Source organism: Halyomorpha halys, unplaced genomic scaffold (assembly GCF_000696795.3).
Source record: "Halyomorpha halys isolate HHAL.00 unplaced genomic scaffold, Hhal_1.1 Scaffold799.1, whole genome shotgun sequence".
Taxonomy (NCBI): Eukaryota; Metazoa; Arthropoda; class Insecta; order Hemiptera; family Pentatomidae; genus Halyomorpha; species Halyomorpha halys.
The window spans coordinates 345288-364980 of NW_027108683.1; the positions used below are offsets into that span (position 1 = coordinate 345288).

The 19693-nt window shown below is 32.1% G+C and overlaps 2 protein-coding genes across 4 annotated transcripts in view; one reads left to right on the plus strand and one right to left on the minus strand.

Moving 5' to 3' along the window:
* The window catches only part of LOC106686225 (uncharacterized), a 25021-nt gene extending 24704 nt beyond the window's left edge, over positions 1-317 (plus strand). For all 3 annotated transcript variants that reach the window (XM_067046971.1, XM_067046972.1, XM_014429404.3), the window contains one exon: positions 19-317. In XM_067046971.1, coding sequence (XP_066903072.1) covers positions 19-78 — 60 coding nt within the window. In that variant the 3' untranslated portion in view covers positions 79-317. The remainder of the gene's footprint in view (positions 1-18) is intronic.
* Positions 318-4887: 4570 nt separating this feature from the next.
* LOC106686234 (uncharacterized) lies at positions 4888-19265 on the minus strand. The gene is made up of 3 exons (XM_014429419.2): positions 19111-19265; positions 6714-6986; positions 4888-5117 (listed from the first exon to the last, which is right to left on the minus strand). Exons 1-3 carry the CDS (start codon positions 19156-19158, stop codon positions 4992-4994), a joined length of 447 nt encoding a protein of 148 aa, XP_014284905.1. The 5' UTR covers positions 19159-19265; the 3' UTR covers positions 4888-4991.
* Between the last annotated feature and the right edge of the window lie 428 nt (positions 19266-19693).

Here is a 19693-nt window from a genome sequence, read left to right on the forward strand (position 1 = left end):
AATACATTTTTCCAACAGGTCATCAATGCATCCTACTGCTACCTGAGTGCCTTATTGTCGACTAACATTAAATATTGATCAAGGAAGCATGCACATAGTCAATTGTACGTGAAGTAAAGATGTAGTGTACTGTCTGAAAAAAACATTTTAAATTGAATCTTAAATTTGGGAAACTGATCAAGCAGTATATATAAACCCAGATTTTTTGCAAACATAAGGTTTTAGATACCAAGAAGAAGTGAATAGCTTTTATAGGATATATTGTTGCTATTAGAATTAAAAATATATACATATCTAGAGAGGGCAAATAAATAAAATCAACAAAATAGTGATGTGATTCATTTATTCTCTACTTTCCTAGAACCTAAAGTGGGATTCACACGTTTGGCACTTATTGCCAATCAAAAATACAAACAATAAATATATTAATAAACTAAAAAAGGGGCCGCCCATAGTTCAGTGGTTAAGACACAATCTTACCAATTTGATGTCTATTGGCGGTGCCGGTTCGAATCCGGCCTGGGACGTCGACTTTTTTCATTGAGTGGCGGTCCCAAAAAATGAAGAACTTTGACCCCCAACCATGGTTTGGCAGTATAGGACTCCAATAGGATGGGAGTCTTGGCCGAAAAAGAAAAAGAAAAAAAAAACTAAAAAAGAAACAAACAAGGTATCCAGTGGATGGTGACAAGAAAATTGTGCTTCTTTCTCTGTTCTGTTCCGAATCTTTTCAAGGTGAATATATATACTTTTCTAAAAAGTAAGAAGTGAATTAAAAATTGATTTAACTTGGTCAATTTTTCAATTAATGTTTTCTAGAAATAGTTAATAAAAATTTAATTTCATTTAAGGAAAATGTTAAAATATAAAGTTTAAAACAAATAAATAATTGTTTCTGATATAATGGAGAATGATGTCTATTAAAGAAATAAGTAAAAAGCAGTAAAAATTAAAATTCAAATCTGTACCGCTACAACCCATGAAGAATCAGGGGTTCATTATTTTATACGGAAGTGCTGTACTAGACCAACGGTTGTGCAATATGGTGATTTGGTCAGAATCACGCTCGACTGCCAGATTTTTACCCAACTAGGGTACCCAATTAAGGAGGCTGGGTGGACCCCAGGAATTGACTAGAGGTTACAGTGTAACAAAAACAATTTCCTACACAGCCGAACTCGGGTTCTTGGAGTAAGTAGCCACGAGCGTTGACCCATGGCTACCACGCTCCCCAGTAAAAAACAGTAAAGATTTTTTTTTTTTTTTAAGAATATTTAATGTTTACAACAAAAAAGTGACTGAGAAATAATAGTAATTGAAAAAAAACAAAATCAAAAACAAAATGTGGGTACGCTTTAAGTAACTTATGTATTACTATTTTTTTTACAAATACCCTGCCTAGCCTTTTCTGGCATACAGAGTGTGACAGCAACACTCAACTGTCAACTGTCAAATGTCAAATATGGCTAACCGGATGCCATGCTAAAGGAATAGGCCACGCTTTCTGGCACCCTATGTACGTATTTCCTCCATTATACTCCTTCCTTCACTATCCACACCAAATGGGTGACCATTATTGAATTCTGCAGTAAAGTGGCATTGGCGCTTCAGGTGCAGGACAGGTCTTCGGAAGCAGTATTGGCAGCTCTCCGCTTGTGGTTTCAATTCTACGAAGTTCTGGAGCGTATCTCATCTGATTCTGGCAGAGAATTTGAAAATGCCATGATTAGAAAAGAAATGAAGGACCATGACGTAATATGGAATCACAACACACCAAGACTTCCCAAGAGTTGAGAAGGCATAGAGCGGCATCACGCCACGTTGAATAACCATCTTCGATTATATCAGGTCGACCAGGCACTAGAACCACCATATAACCAGGGTCTAGAGCTTTATCCATTTGATATAATGGAAAAGGATGTTTATTAAAAAAAAAAACATTATTTTCAATATATTTTTATAACAAAAAAGTGACAAAGAATTAAAATTAATTCAAAAAACCAATATCAACAACAAAATGTGAGCACACTTTGAGTAATTTGTTTTTTAACACCCTTCCTAGCCTTTTCTGGAAACAGGGTGCGACAGCAACTTGACTGTCAATTGTCAAATATAGCATACCGGATGCCATACCTACTAAAGAAATAGGCCACGGCTTCTGGCACCAATCACCCTAGATGCGTATTCCCACCATTATACTCCTTCATTCACCAGGAGCGTCGCATAACCTAAATAATAACCACTGTGGAAAGGTTTACGTTGAGATTAATAGGAATATCCGCCAATGTAATCTAAAGTGAAACAAATGACCAGTGATTGGCTAGTACTTTACCCATAATCCTCGGCCACGCCCCTGTTCCATAAGCCCACCTTTTTGGCTCCACTTTCCCTGCGAGATTACTCTCTCCATTATACTCCTTCCTCCTAGATCGATAGGGTTGTGTGTTCCAGAGAGACTAACATAGTAGACCTAATGTATGTGTTGGCTACTAACTTCGATTTAAATTATTTTCATCATCTTTTTTTTAAATTTATTTATTGATGTTTAAAACTGTACATAAATACATCAGGTAAATTTGAGGAAATCATAATGGTAAGGTACAAGTAGAGAAACTACCCAATGGTAGCACTCTAAAAACATTTTTACAATATAAGATCTACAGGCCATCTTCTTTTCAGACGCCTCGGAGGATTGTCCGGAATAAAAGAGGAAGCAAGATTAGAAATTAATGGGTTTGAGTGTTTAGGGAGTTTGTAATGGCAGGATTGATATCTGGTTCGGGCTAGATCGGTTACTAATGGAACATTAAGGTCTTGGTGGATGATTTTATTTGTGACAAAGTAGGGAGCATTTAGGATTTTACGAAGGATTTTGGATTGTAAGGATTGGATACGAGAGGAATTCGAAGGTTTAGTGGAGCCCCAGAGCTCAACGCCGTATGTCCAGGCCTTATAATTGTCATGTAAATCAGTCTTTTGTAATGAATTGGAAGTTTGGACCGTCTTTTCAGTCTTGTGTGAGGATTCCAGGTTAGTCGTTATTTTCATCATTTAAACAAGCAAAATAAAATAAATTTAAATACCAGCATGATCTTTTCAGCAGAATATGGTAGAAGATAAAAATTCATAGAAATTATATTAGATATTAATTTAATAATCTAGTACATATTGTATTTTATATTTATTATCGTTTGTGGAAAGCTCCTCCCCCCTCACATTTCAATAGAAATTCAAGATTCTATATGAGAAATTTAAGATTCTAGAGGCAGCTATATGAAGCAGTAGGCTTGGGTAGCCATTTTGGTCTCTACAACAAAGAGAAGTGTGAAAACCATCTCAAGAGCCACATCATAACTTAGCTGAGATCCACTATGCACCATGAGTAAATGAACTACGCCCCACTCAGGCAAAGGGACAGAAAGCAGGATGAAAGAGGGAAGAGGACATCATCGATTAATAAGTCTTCTTGATAAAGAAAATTCACAGAACAACTTTCAAATAATCTTCAACATCTATTATTTTATATATTATCATGCAATCCAATAATCAAAATTGATTCAACTAATCCTAATGAACAAATCACCAGATAACCAAGTGTCATAATTCAATCAATAATAGAGGCTTATCTCCCTATATTACCATTCTTCATTTTTTTTAATATATAAAATACAGGCCACTTAATTCAAACCCTATCGAATAAAAATTAATTTGGGTAATATCCCCCAAGATTTAATCCTGGCGAATATCTAAATTAAACAATTCAAATATACATTATATTTATTAGTTTCAATTTATCGATCACTAAAGTGAAAATATTGTACTGAGAAGTGCATAAAAATAGTCCAATATCGATTCGACCTAATTCCATTAACTATTTTAAATTAATAAACAAGATTTGAAAAAATATATTTTCACCAATTAGTAGAATTGGTGTTCCTCTCATTATTCCAGTTCCTCTCACACGCTTTCTTCTTCTAAAAATTTTTCTACTTTTTATTTTTTATTTTCACCCTCCCGTAACGTTTTCTTTATAAAAAACAGTCATTGTTGTAACGGCTTTTTAATTCTGGGTTTGACCGCCATTAGCGCTGTTTTTCCATTAGACGTTTGATCTTCCAGCTAACAGGTTCGTTTTTATTTTCTTTCCCCTTTCTTTATTTTACTCTTTCCCCTTATTTTCTCCACTTTTATCCATTTTCCTTACCCGCGTTACAAGTTTTGTACACTATACTTATAATTTGCCTCTTTATCATCTATTATTGTTACATATATTTTCATCCTCTCAATTTTCATTTTCTTTTCATATTTTAATTTTAAATTAATAATAACCAATGTGTTCATACTTCTTTGCATTGTATAACTTTATTTTTTTAATTATTTTTTTTTTATTTCATTTCCTTAATTATGTTATTTTGCCCACTTTTTCAATTACCTATGTATACATTTTATTTCATTTATATTAAATTTTATTTAATTTCCCGCTTCTCTCATCACTTCATTTTATTAATTCTATTTTGTAAAATTATTTTGTTTATACTTCCTTTTTATTTTTCTATACTTACTGTGGTTGTTATCTTGTTCTATTTTTAGCCCTGAAGAAGGCTAGAAACTCTAGCCGAAGCGTTGGCACATTAAAATAAGTTAATCGTACTTATTTGTGTTTTTCATTGACCGCACCCCCAACCATCTCCTCATTCATCATCCACGGTCAACTATCTCTCATAATTAGTAGAATTTTAGAATATACTATCCGAAATAGGATTTAATTATTGATTTCGAAGGTTTTTGACCAACCTCTCTCAACTGAAAAATCCTTTATTTGTCTTAAGAGAAAATATTTCTAAATCCAAAAAAGGTTATAGGTAAGGAAAAGCAATTGAACAGCACTTAAAAACTTAACACAAATTTAATTATTTACATAAAAACCAGAGTAATAAAACATTCAAAAACTATTTGTGATGTTTTACAAAATGAAATTAAGATGTTAAAAATTATTTGGATGAAGATGATGTTGATGATGATGATGAAGCCTTGTTCTGTAGATTTTTGACTTGCTCTTGAAATTGCCCATACAGTTCCTTTCCTTTCGAATTAAGGTTTTCACCAAGCTTCTCCATCTAGAACAGATAAAATTATGAATTGAAGAAATGAACCATAAAAACATTTATAAAATTAGCAATACAAATTTATTGAATTATGTGATGAGAACTAATTAAATAAAGAAATATTAGGATGGTGGTGCATGATACATTTCTAACAAAATGATAAAAACATCGCTGCTTAGCTTTGACAATGGTAGAACATAAAAAAATAAACTAAAATATGAACAATAAAATGGTCATGTAATGATAAAAGCGATGAAAGAGTAATAAGAGGATCGTACTGAATGTCCGGGATGGTGGGCTGTATTGTTGTAGGCCGAAGGGAAGGATCTTCGGCAACTGAGGATATCTTTTACACAAGCAAAAGACAGAGAAAAATAAATTGTGTCTGTTGAGTAGGCCAATGACAACTTCATGCGCCTGATGCACAGATATATTTTTTATTACTAATAATTTTACGTGAGAAATTTACGACGCTGTAGTCACCAAAATATAGGTTAAAGTAAATTTACTAAGAGAGAAACACTTTATTCCCAAAAACATTGGGTTTCTATACACACATAGTATACTAAATCTAATCGGACAATTGCGTATTGATCTTATATAACATATGTATTCAGAAGAAATATTTTTATTTATTGACAGTTACAACTATTCTTACGTAAAAAATATATCTAATCTATATTATATAAGATGATATAGATGTGGTACACGCATGTAGAGAAACTACCCATTGGTAGCACTCACATTTCTACATTAGAAGGTATCGAGGCTATCATGAAACAAATCAGGCACCTCAGAGGTTCATCAGGAATAGAAGAGGAGACAAGGTTAGAAACTATTGGGTTTGGGTGGTTAGGGAGGTTACAATGGAAATTATCTGGTTCGTGCTACATCGGTTGCATATGGAACATTAAGGTCTTTATGTATGATTTTATTTGAGACAAAGTAAGGAGCACTGAGTACTTTACGAAGAATCTTTCATTGTAATAAATTGGACACGAGAGGAATTCGAAGGTTTAGTGGGGCCCCAAATATCAAATCCGTAGTTCCAGATAGACCTTTTGTCTAGAAAGTGCACACAAATGGCCTAAACTGTAATAGAAGGAATCGACGTCCAGTTTCCTATCTTTCCAATAGTGAGAGAATTCCAAGTCGTTTGTCCAGATGTAGTCCAAGATAGTGGATCTGTTCTACAGGAGTAAGAGCAGCATTATTGAAGGATAGTGTAGGACAGTCGGTAGGTTTACGACGAAGAATAAAAGTGAATTGATGGGATTTATTTTAATCCTCCAATTTTGACACTATTCTTCAAGAACTGCAATATGGGATTGAAGAGTTTAGAATGCAACTAAAGGGTAATTATGAACTACGAGCACACATGTGTCATCGGCATATGTGGAGAGAATAATATTAGGATTGGTTGGGATATCAAGTATAGAGACTGTGTGATGAATGGGACCGACGATACTACCTTGAGGAACACCAGCGAACTGAGAGAAGAAGGATGAATAGAAACCGTTGTGGTTTACTTTGAACAATATTTTTCTTTTTCTATATTTTCATATAGAACTATATAATAAAACTATATTTTTACATCTGAATACTCACTTCCTGGTAGATGGAAGAGGAGGTAACGTTGGCCATGAGCTGCTTCAGGCCATCATTGAAGCCCTGGAGCACATTCTGGAGATCTTGAGGGCTCCTCTTCTGCCTTCTTCCTTCCTCCATTCCTTCACGAAGTTGGGAGGAAACTTCTTCGGCTTCTTCCTGGGGGCGGCTCTCCAAGGACCTTATGATCCTCTTGGCCGTTTCGGCCCATTCAGCTACAAGGCCTTTGTATTCTGCCACCTTACTAGGGTTGGGGTCCTGCAAGCCATAGCCCTGGAAAACAATATAATTATAATATCATTAAATATTTTGGGAATATTTTTTCGTTATTCAATTATTTTAAAAGGGCCGAGGAGTTTATTTTCTAAAAGGCACATAGCCAATATGAAAATATTTTTAGTAACGTGAAAAAACTATTATATAATGAGAGTACTAATGAAATAATCCGCGCTTTCTAGATGTAGTATTGAATACAGTAACTGTCAAAACAAGTAGGAAAAAAAATGTTTTCATCAAAACTATGAGAACCGGCCATAATTATTTTAATTGCTGCTTTAATTCTTAATGCTTAGTTGCTGATTTGCTTTAATATTTCCAAATCCAAAAATAGTGCCACAAAAAAAAACGATTTTACTTAGACTAGACGTGTACCGCAAACTGGGGAGTGTGAAGGGGGTCGCCCAACAGACTGTAATGAAAAAAATAAAAGAGGAGATGTTCTCTCTCCTCATGACATCTTCTCCTCATTTATCATCCACGGTCAACTATCTCTCGTAATTATGAAAAAAATAAAAGTACATGTATATAAAAACATAAAATATCATTTTCATTTCAATAAATAAAAAATGGTACTTTTCGACCTCTCTTAGCAGGACCCTCTATGAATAACACAACTGTGATTTTAAACCTGCTTATTTGGAAAATTGGTTAAATGAAAAGGTTCTTTAAGTGACAAAAAGTCCCTCAAGATCCAGGTTTTATAGGTTAAAAAGTATTTTATATTGCTTTGTGGTGTATAAAGGTTGAAACAAGAAACAGGCAGCTCTACAGGACATTTTCAGTTACGATGGTTGGTCACGTTCATGTGAGACCCCCCTTCACATGAACGTGACCAACCATCAGACTATAATGAAAAAATAAAAGTACATGTAGACAAAAACATAAAATATCATTTTTGATTATCATTTTCATTTCAATAAATAAAAAATGGTACTTTTCGATCTCTCTTAGCAGGACCCTCTATGAATAAGACAACTGTGACTTTAAACAGGCAGCTCTACAGGACATTTCCAGTTACGATGGTTGGTCACGTTCTTGTTAAGATGTTATTGTTCTACGTTAATTACTATTTTAAATAAATAATGAGCTTGTCATCAATGTTTTGTATTGACTTCATTATTCGATGTAGAGAAGTTCAGTTTATGATAATTTATAGGATAAAGAAATAAAAATTAATTTAAGTACGATTGGCTTGCATGTTACACTAAAGTCACAGGTAGGGTTTGTCGGTTTTAGAATATTTAAATTTGTGTTAAAATTGCCCGGAATAGAAAATACTCGGTCATTTGCTTAATTTTCTTTAAAACTAAAATTGATTTTAATAAGTGTGTATGCATAAACTTTATTTACTCTGGTCTTTCGACTTTGATTATAATTTAAATTATATAATACACAGTTATATATTTTCTAATTGTTTTTAATAAGTATCCATCTGTATCTAATAACATTGCTTTTTAAAAAAATAATATGGTTATTATAAAAATATGAAAATATATTGTTTTTATTTATTCGAACCCTTTGCTGAATAACTCGTTTCACTATTATAAAAATATTTACATCCTTATACGTGAAAATTATGCATAAACAACAATCCTGGTCAACTATTATTTCTTTGTTCTACTAAATTGCATAAAAAAAAATTTACTATCAATAAAATTGAAAGTAAATAATTTCAGTCAAAAACTGCTTTTAATCACTCTAAATATTCCGTTAAAATTTTTTGTTCGAATTACACAATATTCGAGAAATTTTTTTTTTATAAAAATTCGAAACCGGTTTTCTAGAAAAATTACTATTCGAACCCCGGTTTTCTAAAATGTCGGTTTTTGTATAAACTCTAGTCACAGGTCATCAAACGATGAATCTTGGTACTCAAATTACCTTTTTTTGTTTTGTTTTTTCCTTTGAATGGCGAATGATCAGAGATCTTATACACAAACATCTTGGTCATTTGATGATAAGGGAAAAATATTGATTAATAACAGTAATTTGGCATCAGCATCAATCACCAAAAATATCTGTATATACTGATAACGAACTACCTACACTATATAAAGATTTAGAGATAAAGATCTTATCCACTATTTTCAGGGTTTAGATAACATGATGCAGGACCGAGGGAGTTTAGGCGTTGCCTTTAGTAGCCTGACCAAAAGTAAATTTTCTTAAATTCAGAGCCTTGTAAATGAAGAAAAATAGAACATAATAAAATAAACCCCTACGACCCATTAAGGGACATGGGATCAGTACTTTGTAAGAAATAACCGTTTATAGAACGAAGGTTATACAAGGAGGTAATTTTTCTAAGACCATATTCAACCGCTAGATGTTTCCCCAATCGAGGTTAGAAGATTTAAAATCCCAGGAGGGCCCCAACAGGGTTAGAATAAATAATTATTTACCACAACCGGATTCGAACCTATGTTACTTACCTATGCCTTACCTCTGTGCCACTCTATACTCCGAAATGAGATATAGGAGAATAAAAGAAAATATTTAGGATAAGTATAATAGTTTACGTCCTAAAAAAAGGCCATGGGAATAACGACTGAAATAGAAGTAGGAATTTTTTTTTTGACGTCGATCAGTCATTAAAAAATTGCGACCGATAGTGATTAAATTAAAGTAATCCCAAAGAAGGAGATGAAGAAACTTTAGACGAAAATGGTATTTATATTCATCAGGTGAGGAAGTTATTTACAATTCATATTATATATTTGATAAAATATAATATATCTAATTCTGACCATGCAGGATTAGTTTTTATTACATTAAATCTAATTTTCGATAAATTATTTTATATATTCTTGTTTGAGAGTGGTTTAGTTTATTCTTAATTTAAAACAAATTTGATCCTTTTTTTCTCTCAACTTTATTCTTTACATCTTTTCCAACGTTTTGACCCTCAGGCCATTCTCAAGAATATCTTCATATTGATGTCATTTTCTTTTTTCAAATATTAAAAATGCAGGCTAATTGCCTTTGTCCCATATAACTTTTTCTATATAATCTTTTTTTTTAGATTTAAATCTAAAAAGAAAAAAAATATATATATAGAAAAAGTTATATGGGACAAAGGCAATTAGCCTGCATTTTTAATATTTGGAAAAAGAAAATTACATCAATATGAAGGTATCCTTGAGAATGACCTGAGGGTCGAAACGTTGGAAAAGTTGTAAAGAATAAAGTTGAGAGAAAAAAAAGGATCAAATTTGTTTTAAATTAAGAATTAAATCTAATATTTTTGAAGTCTAGCTAATATTTCTAATATTTTCTTAAATAAATTTAAATGTTCAATGTTTCCTATAGTATGGTGAGAATATATACATATTTATTGGAGGAAGATAGCCCGATTGGCGGTCAATAAAGGTTTTAAAATAGTAACAAAAAACTATTTATTGTTTTCTTATCATTCTTAACAGCCCTGACGAAGCTATGCAAATTGGGGCGAAACGTTGGTTAACAATAAATAGTTTTTTGTTGCTATTTTGATACCTTTATTGACCGCCACCTGGACTATCTTCTTCCAATCTACTTTATACGGTCAACTATCAAATAACTTCCAATATACTTATTTATGTTACAAATGTTAAGTATTCCATTATTTTGAGTATTTATGTTCTTGAAACTATGTTAAATAATATTATATTTATCATAAATACTATTAAAATTCATTTAAGACATGTAGAGGACTCTATAAATAGTTATGGCCAGCTTTTCGAGTCAAATTCCCCTCTGTGCGCCGGTTCGACTTTCGTTTCCTGATGGTTCCACGAAATGAAAAAAAAAAAATTATTAAAAAATAAAGCAAACACTTTTAAGATCTTCTTTACTTTACTTTACGTTTTACTTATAATAAAAGCTCTAACTCAATGCATTATATAAAAAAGAACAGAACCTCGATTTTTTTTTTTAATATCTTTATTGTAAATTTACAACTGTATATTACATAATACATTTAGTAAATATGATCTTAGTTAAAATGGAGTGTTACAGGCGTGTAGAGCAACTACCCATTGGTAGCACTCTAATGACATTTTACATTAGCTGGTCTCGTGGCCATCTTCTTTTCAGGCGCCTCGGAGTATTGTCAAGAATGGAAGAGGATGCAAGGTTAGAAACTAGGGGGGTTGAGTGGTTAGGGAGTTTCTAATAGAAGGCAGAACTTCATTTAATCAGTTTTGGAAAATCATGTAAAACTGGAAGTAGACAGGTAAAAAAAAAAAAAAAAAAAGAGGGGGATTAATTAATCCAAGTACATCACTTGTCTTAGTAACCGTTCTTATCCTGAATTACTGATCAGTTAATCAGTAACGAGAGTAAAAGTAACATCTAGAATCAGTGCATGAACTTCCTCGTTCCTAATCAGATATTTATCGGATGAATTGTTATTGAGTGAAGAAACGATCAAAATCACTGTGAGAGAAAAGAGCTAAAGCAGTGGTTTGCTTCAGTTCTTTTTAACCTAAAGTGCTACAACCATCTACGACAATATAACCCTGCAGTGGAAACCTGAACACTGTGGAATACTGGGAAATGAACTGGCTGATATGCCAGCGAAAGAAGGTTCCAAATTGCCTCAAATCACTAACACAGAGAGACTGGAGGAAGTTAAAACCATAAACAAAGCGTCGATCCAGCAGAGGTGGAATGATCAGCATCCGGACTTCAAACCCCAGGATCCATATTACCAAATTTACGGAAAAGAGCAAGTCCTGATATTTCGCTTAGGAACTGGACATAACCGGCTCAACGCTCAACTTCATAAAAAAATTTAAAATAGGTCCTAGCTCTGGAGGATAAAAATAAATCCCACCAAATCACATTTAACCTTCGTCTTGCCCCACAGTATCTTTTAATAATACCCCACTTATTCCTGGTGAGCAGATCCATTACTTAGGACTAAATCTGGACAAGCGACCGACATGGAATCCTCATACAAGACTGATAAGACAGGAAACTGCTCGTCGATTCCAACTATTACAACATTTACTAGACATACGGTCCAAACTTCCAATCCATTACAAAAGACTGATCTACATGACTATTATAAGGCCTATCTGGACATACGGAATTGAGCTATGGGGCTCCACTAAACCATCTAATTCCTCTCGAATCCAATCCTTACAGTCCAAAATCCTTCGTAAATCCTTAATGCTCCTTACTTTGTCACAAATCAAATCATCCATCAAGACCTCAATGTCCCCTATATTGCCGATTTGGCTAGAACCAGATACCAATCTTTTCATAATAAACATCCCAACCACCCAAACCAACTCGTTTCTAACCTGGCTTCTCCTTCACTACCTAATAATCCTCCTAGGCGTCTGAAAAGAAGATGGCCTCGAGATCTTTTCCTTTAGAAGTGTTTTTGGAGTTCTATCAATGGGTAGATTCTCCACATTTTGTATCATGTCATAATATCACTTACAACAAATTTACTTGAAAAAAAAAACAGACAACTGAGCACATTCTCCAAATATGTGTGTTAATAGAGAAAAAACGGAAGAAGAGATGGCCTCAATCTACTGACTTGGTGTCCAAGCTCTACGCCGACCTGGAAGATCTCAGGAGTACCACTGAATGTGGTTTTTCATTCCCAGACTTGCCAATTTAAATGGGAAGATCGAAGAAGAAGAAGAGGAAATCACTGTGAAAGTAACTGAATTTGTCTATCCTTGACAGATAAAATCACCAATGATACTTTCAAAACCTCATATTATTTTTTTTTTTTTTATTTGAAAAACCTTGGACTTGGAATTCCAAGGGGGATAAACAATCTGATGACCGATAGTGTAGAACAACAGATGATCGTAGCGGATGTTTCGTAAGCGGCATTAACCAATCAGCAGCGATAATGGGAGCAGCCTGATTAGGAGCTGAGGCGAGAACAAGTCAACTTTACACCAGCTATTTATAAAAATACATATGTATAATTATATACACATATATATCCACATGAATTATTTATTTAACATAACAATTTACCCTAAGCCATATTATGTTTTTAGAATTTTTTGTGAATTATCGTTTAATAGAATCTTTATTTTTTTCATACTCCTCAATCAAAGAGATACATCAATTGTTATTTTTTTATTTTTTTTTTAAATAACCCTCTCTTTGCTTCAATATTATTACTATATTGAAAATATTCTACTGTCCAATTAAAGTGTGTTAAACGATTTTTTACTGGTCTGATTTATGTGATTTTTTCTGTTTATTTGAGGCTATTATACAATCGAAGATATTTTCAAGTATATAATACCGAAAATATAGAAAGTTTTTAAATAAAAACTCTCTCTGTGCCTCGTAATTTTAAAAATAACTTCAATACTACTCTATAAATAATAAATTTCATAACTCTATAAACTATAAAAATAAATTCAATACTTTACCGATCTACACCAAACTTGGCAGTTCTTTAGGGCTCTAAAAATTTCACCAAAAGGCATAAAGCAGGTGTAATTAAACAAATTAGAACAGGGGTTATAAAATAAAACATGAGATTTTTCCCCTCATTTGAAACCAACATTTTGCCCTAAAAGAAACATCAAATATAACTTTTGTCGATTTCTGCTATAAGAGCTGACATTCAGCTTGCAAACGGTTCTATTAACGTGACAATCGGAAAAAAGGGAGTGGAGTTATTAAAAATTGTGTGAAAAATAGTCGCCAGAGGAAAAAAAAATTCTCGGAGTGAATCGAGGCGAATAATGAATGATTTTTAATTTCTTCCGAAAATGGGATTTAATACTTTGGAACAACCCTGAAAACGAATATGATTTTCTTTTATCTAAAAAAAACGCTTAATTCTGTTCATAACTTTTTTTCTATTACAGCACTTACTAGACAAACGGTCTAAACTTCCACCACATTACAAAAGACTGATCTACATGACTGTAATAAGGCCAATCTGGACATATGGAGTTGAGCTTTGGGGCTCCACTAAACCTTCGAATTCCTCTCGTATTCAATCCTTACAATCCAAAATCCTCAATGCTCCTTACTTTGTCACAAATAAAATCATACATAAAGACCTTAATGTTCCCTATGTAACCGGGCTAGATCGAACCAGATATCACTCTTTTCATTATAAACTCTCTAACCACTCAAACCCCCTAATCTTGTTTCTAATCTTGCATTCTCTTCCATTCCAGACAATCCTCCGAGGCGCCTGAAAAGAAGATGGCCACGAGATCAGCTAATGTAAAATGTCATTAGAGTGCTACCAATGGGTAGTTTCTCTACACGCCTGTAACACTCTAATTTAACTTAGATCAGATTTACTAAATGTATTATAATGTACAGTTGTAAATAGCAATAAATAAATATAAAACAAATCATATAGAAAAAAAAAACATTTTAAATCAGGCCAGTAATAGCAAAGTCTATCGAGGACAAACAATCGATAGCTTTTTTATATAGAGAGAGATAGAGATAGATTTTCTTAATATGAACTATTGATATTATATCAGCTAATATATTCTAGTATAGATATAATGATATTATTAATGTTTTCTAGAGATTGAAGGTCAGTCAGTGTTGCATAGGCAAACATTATCATTGCTATGGGTTGGCAAAACAGTTGCTCACTTCCTACATGAATACAAAACTTCCCTACTTCTTGTAGTAGGGAAAAATAAAAATATATTAAAAGTAAAGATTGAAAATTTTAAAAGCATCAGATGAATTGATTACTAACTAGAGGTTAAGGTTAAGAACAATTAACTGATTAGAGGCAAATATTATTGTTTGTAATTCAACAGTTAGCAATATTCATTGTAGATTACAGGAATTGAAAACAGGTCAGATTATGAAACAGTTCAAACCTCCAGTCTTTGAAATCGAACAAGCATTTAATGAATAATTTTGGCTTAATTAATTCGAATTTTTTAAGCATTAATTTTAACAATACTACGACTGTAGCACAGAAACGTTAAAAAAATATGTTATAATTCATTTTTTATCATTAACAAGCCAGTAAAACACGAATATATATTATAAATAACTTTTCCGGCTCTCTGGGGAGATGGTTAACGAATGAGGTATGAAATGAAATGGAATTTCATGCAGAAGTGATAAATAATAATTTCGATTTTTAAATTATTACCGAAACTTTAATAAAATTCATTCAAAAATACGAGAGATTTAAGAACTCCGGTAGAGGTAAGTCGGTGGATTAACAAAATTCAAATTACGTTTTATTGATTTCCATACGGAATTAATTTGGGCCCATTGCTTTAAGGCCCAAAACGTAGCCGTTTTTGAGACACCGCACGAATTAGGTACGAGTAAAATGTCATTCAATGGAAACAATGCCATGGGATACTTAACGATTGAATGAACGGCACAACCGATTGTTATTATTGATGGCTCAAATTATTCAACTAAATATCTTAAATGTTTCGAAATAAGCCCAGCGCAAGATCCTTAAAGTGACTGCACCAAATTTGTCTTATATTAAAATATTTTGAGCTAAAGACTTGACTAATTCATAAGTATAATTGTTTAAATTATACAGTGATATTTCAAGAAAGTTTAGAACGATTCCAGCTCAAAATATTGAATAAATATGCTTAGTCAACCTGTTTCTGAATATGTAACATTTGTTTCAGCGAACGACTTTTTTTTTTGTAAGTATATTTTGCAAATAACATGAAAACTATAATAATAATTAAAAGGATGGTCAAGGTTACGGCCAAAAGAGAAACAAAAATAGTTAACTATTTTCGTTTATCTTTAGACCGCAACTTTGACCATCTTGTTCATTATTTGAAATTATACGGTCAATTATTTTTATATATAATATAATTTATAATCTTAAACACTTTCTTGGGACTGGTCAATTTTGTTAAAATAAATAATTTAATTTCTATCCATTTTAGTCTCAACACACTTTATTTTTCTTAAAAGTCCGACCATCCTCAGAGACAATCCACTTAATACAATTTTGGAACTAAATGATTTAAAAACTCTAACTCCATGCAGGCTATTCTGCCCAGGTCAAAACAACAATTTCTAATTAGTCAATATTCACATTAAAACCAAATTTTTTTTTTTTTTTAATAATTGATTTATTGATATTTACAACTGTATACACATCTATACAACAAGTAAATTTGCTGTAGCTGACATAGTAACATGATAAAAACATGTGGAGAATCTACCCACTGATAGAACTCCAATAACATTTCTAGAGGAGAAGATCTCGAGGCCATCTTCTTTTCAGACGCCTAGGAAAATTATTTGGTAATGAAGGACAAGCCAGGTTAGAAACAAGTGGATTTTGGGTGGTTGAGAAGTTTATTATGGAAGGAACGGTATCTGGTTCTGGCCATATCGGCAACATATGGAATATTGAGGTCCTGATGGATGACTTGATTTGTGACAAAGTAAGGAGCATTAAGGATTTTGGACTGTAAGGATTGGATTCTTAAAAAAATATATATAATATAACGGTTATATCAACCATGTAAGGCCCATACCAGGCCAATCTGGTATAAAATAAAATAACTTTCTTCAGTATATCAGAAATAATTATTTATTTGTGGGTTTGTATTTTACTGTTTTCCTTAAAAGAAATTATTCTTGTATTGACTATACCAAGAAATCATTAATTGAAAAAAAGTTAATTCAATTTTGTATTCATCCCTAATTTTTTAGAACATTAGATTCCTAATATTTTGGAATCCTTAATATTCACATTGAAATGAGTCTGAACAGAATAAAAAAAGAAGCACGAATTTCTCGATAATTGCTTAATGGTTTTCATTCATTAAAGATATACAAGATTATTGAAAATAACATTTACTATCTCTTCTATTCCCTTCAAATTTACGATGACTAAATGGATAGTATTATAGATAATTAAATTAATGTGCGAAATCCCTATTAAATCGAAGTTGCCTTCAAGAGGCGTGGCCTAATCCCCACCCCTCAGCGTAATTTTTGCTAAGAGTAGGATTATGGCACCCTCCTGGAGTTTTCAGCTCCTCCAATAATATGGATATATAACCTTCTCCAGATTAAAATCTTTCCATATGCTGACTTTTTCTTATTCACTTGTATAATATCTACTAATAGTTGTCCCTGGCCGCCACTTTACCTCTTATTTCTTTTATAAAGCCGGTTGGAAAAGTAATATAAGAGAATTGTAAGTTTTACCATGACTCGATATATTTAATACCTTTATGTATAAAAAACAAACAAAAAACAACAACAATATTTGCATTTCAATAAGATTAGTTCATAGCCAGGTTTAAGAAATAGAAATGATATCTTAAAATTAATTGTTGAACATTAATCAAATAATAAGTACTTTTCTATCTAAAGTAAATTTTACCATTGTTGTAGTTTTTTATGACCTCTTTGTTATGGAAGTTTTTTGGCCACGATAATAGGTGAAAAAAAATCTCAAATTGAAATTATATGAATAGATTTGCAGTTCGATTATTGCTCGGTATTGTTTTTAGCTCAGAGTTAATCTAATTACATTCAAAATTATTTTATATTTTTTCTTTTTTAAAGATAGGTTTTTTATTGTACATTGACTGATATTTAATAATCATTTATACAGAAATAGACTAGGCAATTTCGATGTTTTATTAATTATAAGTCTAAAAATTTATTTTTTCCTTATCTTATCCCTTATCTGAGAATGTTATCATCTTTGATTTGAGATAAATTTTTGTTATCCTTAAGTCTGACTTATGAAGTCGACATTGGGGTAACCATCTTGAGGTTCGGCTACACTTGCAAGACCTTTATCGGCCATCATTCGCGGTTAATGACTGATTCATCTATGACCATGGATCGGAATAGTAATATCCTGATAGTTGGTTTTATTTTATTTAACTAAAATATATCAGAGATTTACAATAACAATTCTTACAAGAGTGTACTAAGTGAGAAATTGTTTTCAAACTTTTAGGTCGTGCACACCTGGTCTAGACTCATGTCTAGTGGTTCCCTACTCATAGAAAGTCGAGATTCATTCCGAGGGTCTTCCACGAAATAAACATTAACCAACCCATGCCAGATTCGAACCGGCACCTCTTTCTGACACGAGAACACTAATTTTTTGGCTTAAAACGGCTCCTAATAACATATGTACAGATGTTGTTCGTTGCAATTTTTTTCCCCAGGTTTAGTCAAACAAAATGAATAAATATTATAATTTTGATATATATATTATAACTATGTAATAAATATTGATTTGCATTTTTCCCAAGGATTAAAACAGTCATTGTACCATCCCTACACACGTTTATAGCATAAATTACCCATTATTTTACGGTCAAGTGCCCATATTAACTAATAAAATCAAAGACTGTTAACAAATAAACTTTATGAAAACCTTTGTATTAAAAAAGTATATATTTTTCTAGTAAAAACTACGACAATTTCACTTAGAAAAAAAAGTTGTAAACCACTTAAATTCCAAAAATAAAAAAAAGTAAAAAGCTAAATATTTTGCTTATTTATTTTATCAAATTTTCCATACCATCCATACCGTAACATTTTCAGATGGATATGATCATATAAAATCCATATAATTGAATATGAATTAACTTCGATATAAAAACATTATCAAAACATAATTGAAGCATTCGGTTTTAAAACATGATAACTGACATTAGTAGTGAATTGAAGTTTCTATTTTCTCTGGATCCTTCAGGACTGATACTATATATTTAAAAGGACATTTAGGAAATTTTTGTTAAATACATTTTTTTTATTTATTTATTTATTGATATTAACAACTGTATAAAAAATACAACAAGTAGATTTGATCATAATGACATAATGATATGATACAGGATGTAGAGAAACTACTCAGTAGTAGAACTCTAAAAACAGTTTATAATATAAGGTCACGAGGCCATCTTCTTTTCAGGAATGGAAGAGGAAGCAAGGTTAGAACCTAGTGGGTTTGGGTGGTTAGGGAGTTTATTATGGAAGGAATAATATCGGGTTCGGGCTAGATCGGTTACATAAGGAACATTTAGGTCTTTATAAATACATTTTAGATTGTGAAAGTTTCTACTTAGTTCTTTTTAGTTACCATGTTTAATGACCGAACACCTCAATTTTTTGTAAATATGTTTAACCATCTTACCTGGACTACAAAGAGAACAAGAACAGAGAGACCTAAAAATTGAGACATCCTGAACCAGTGCTGCTAACAGACTGAGATAATTCGATTTAGGTCCTATCTCGTTGGATCCTGGCTGAGTGGGGGTACTTCTTCCGTATCTATTTCAATGGAAATCGTAAGACAAGAAATGATAAGATTATCAATAATTTTCGAGGGTTAATTATGTCAGAGTAATATAACATACGATATAAATACGCGTCAGTTGTATACTAACAGATAATAAATATGTTTGAATTAAACATCTGTCGTTTTATAAACGGTAACAAAGATAATTTAATCACTCATTTGAGAAATAATTTATCTCCAAAAATTAAAACTTTTCGATTAACTAGAAAAATTATCCTCATATTTCATATTGGTTTTATATTTTAATGTAGGCTGGCCCATTTTATCAAAATGGAGATGTGTTTCAATTATACGAAATTCGATAATTAATAGTAAGGGAAGTATTGCGGGTGTGAAAAAACCGTGCCCGTGTAGGCCTCATATTTCCGTGACAACGTATACTCTATGCTAATATTACATAAATATAAATTAAAATCAA

Excerpts from the sequence above, each read along its gene's own strand:
- LOC106686234 (XM_014429419.2), bottom strand. The coding sequence starts at position 19,158 with ATGTCTCAATTTTTAGGTCTCTCTGTTCTTGTTCTCTTTGTAGTCCAG. Across the intron at positions 6,987-19,110 it reads TTGTTCTCTTTGTAGTCCAG|GGCTATGGCTTGCAGGACCC; the intron begins GTAAGATGGTTA and ends ATTGTTTTCCAG. Across the intron at positions 5,118-6,713 it reads CCTCTTCCATCTACCAGGAA|ATGGAGAAGCTTGGTGAAAA; the intron begins GTGAGTATTCAG and ends TATCTGTTCTAG.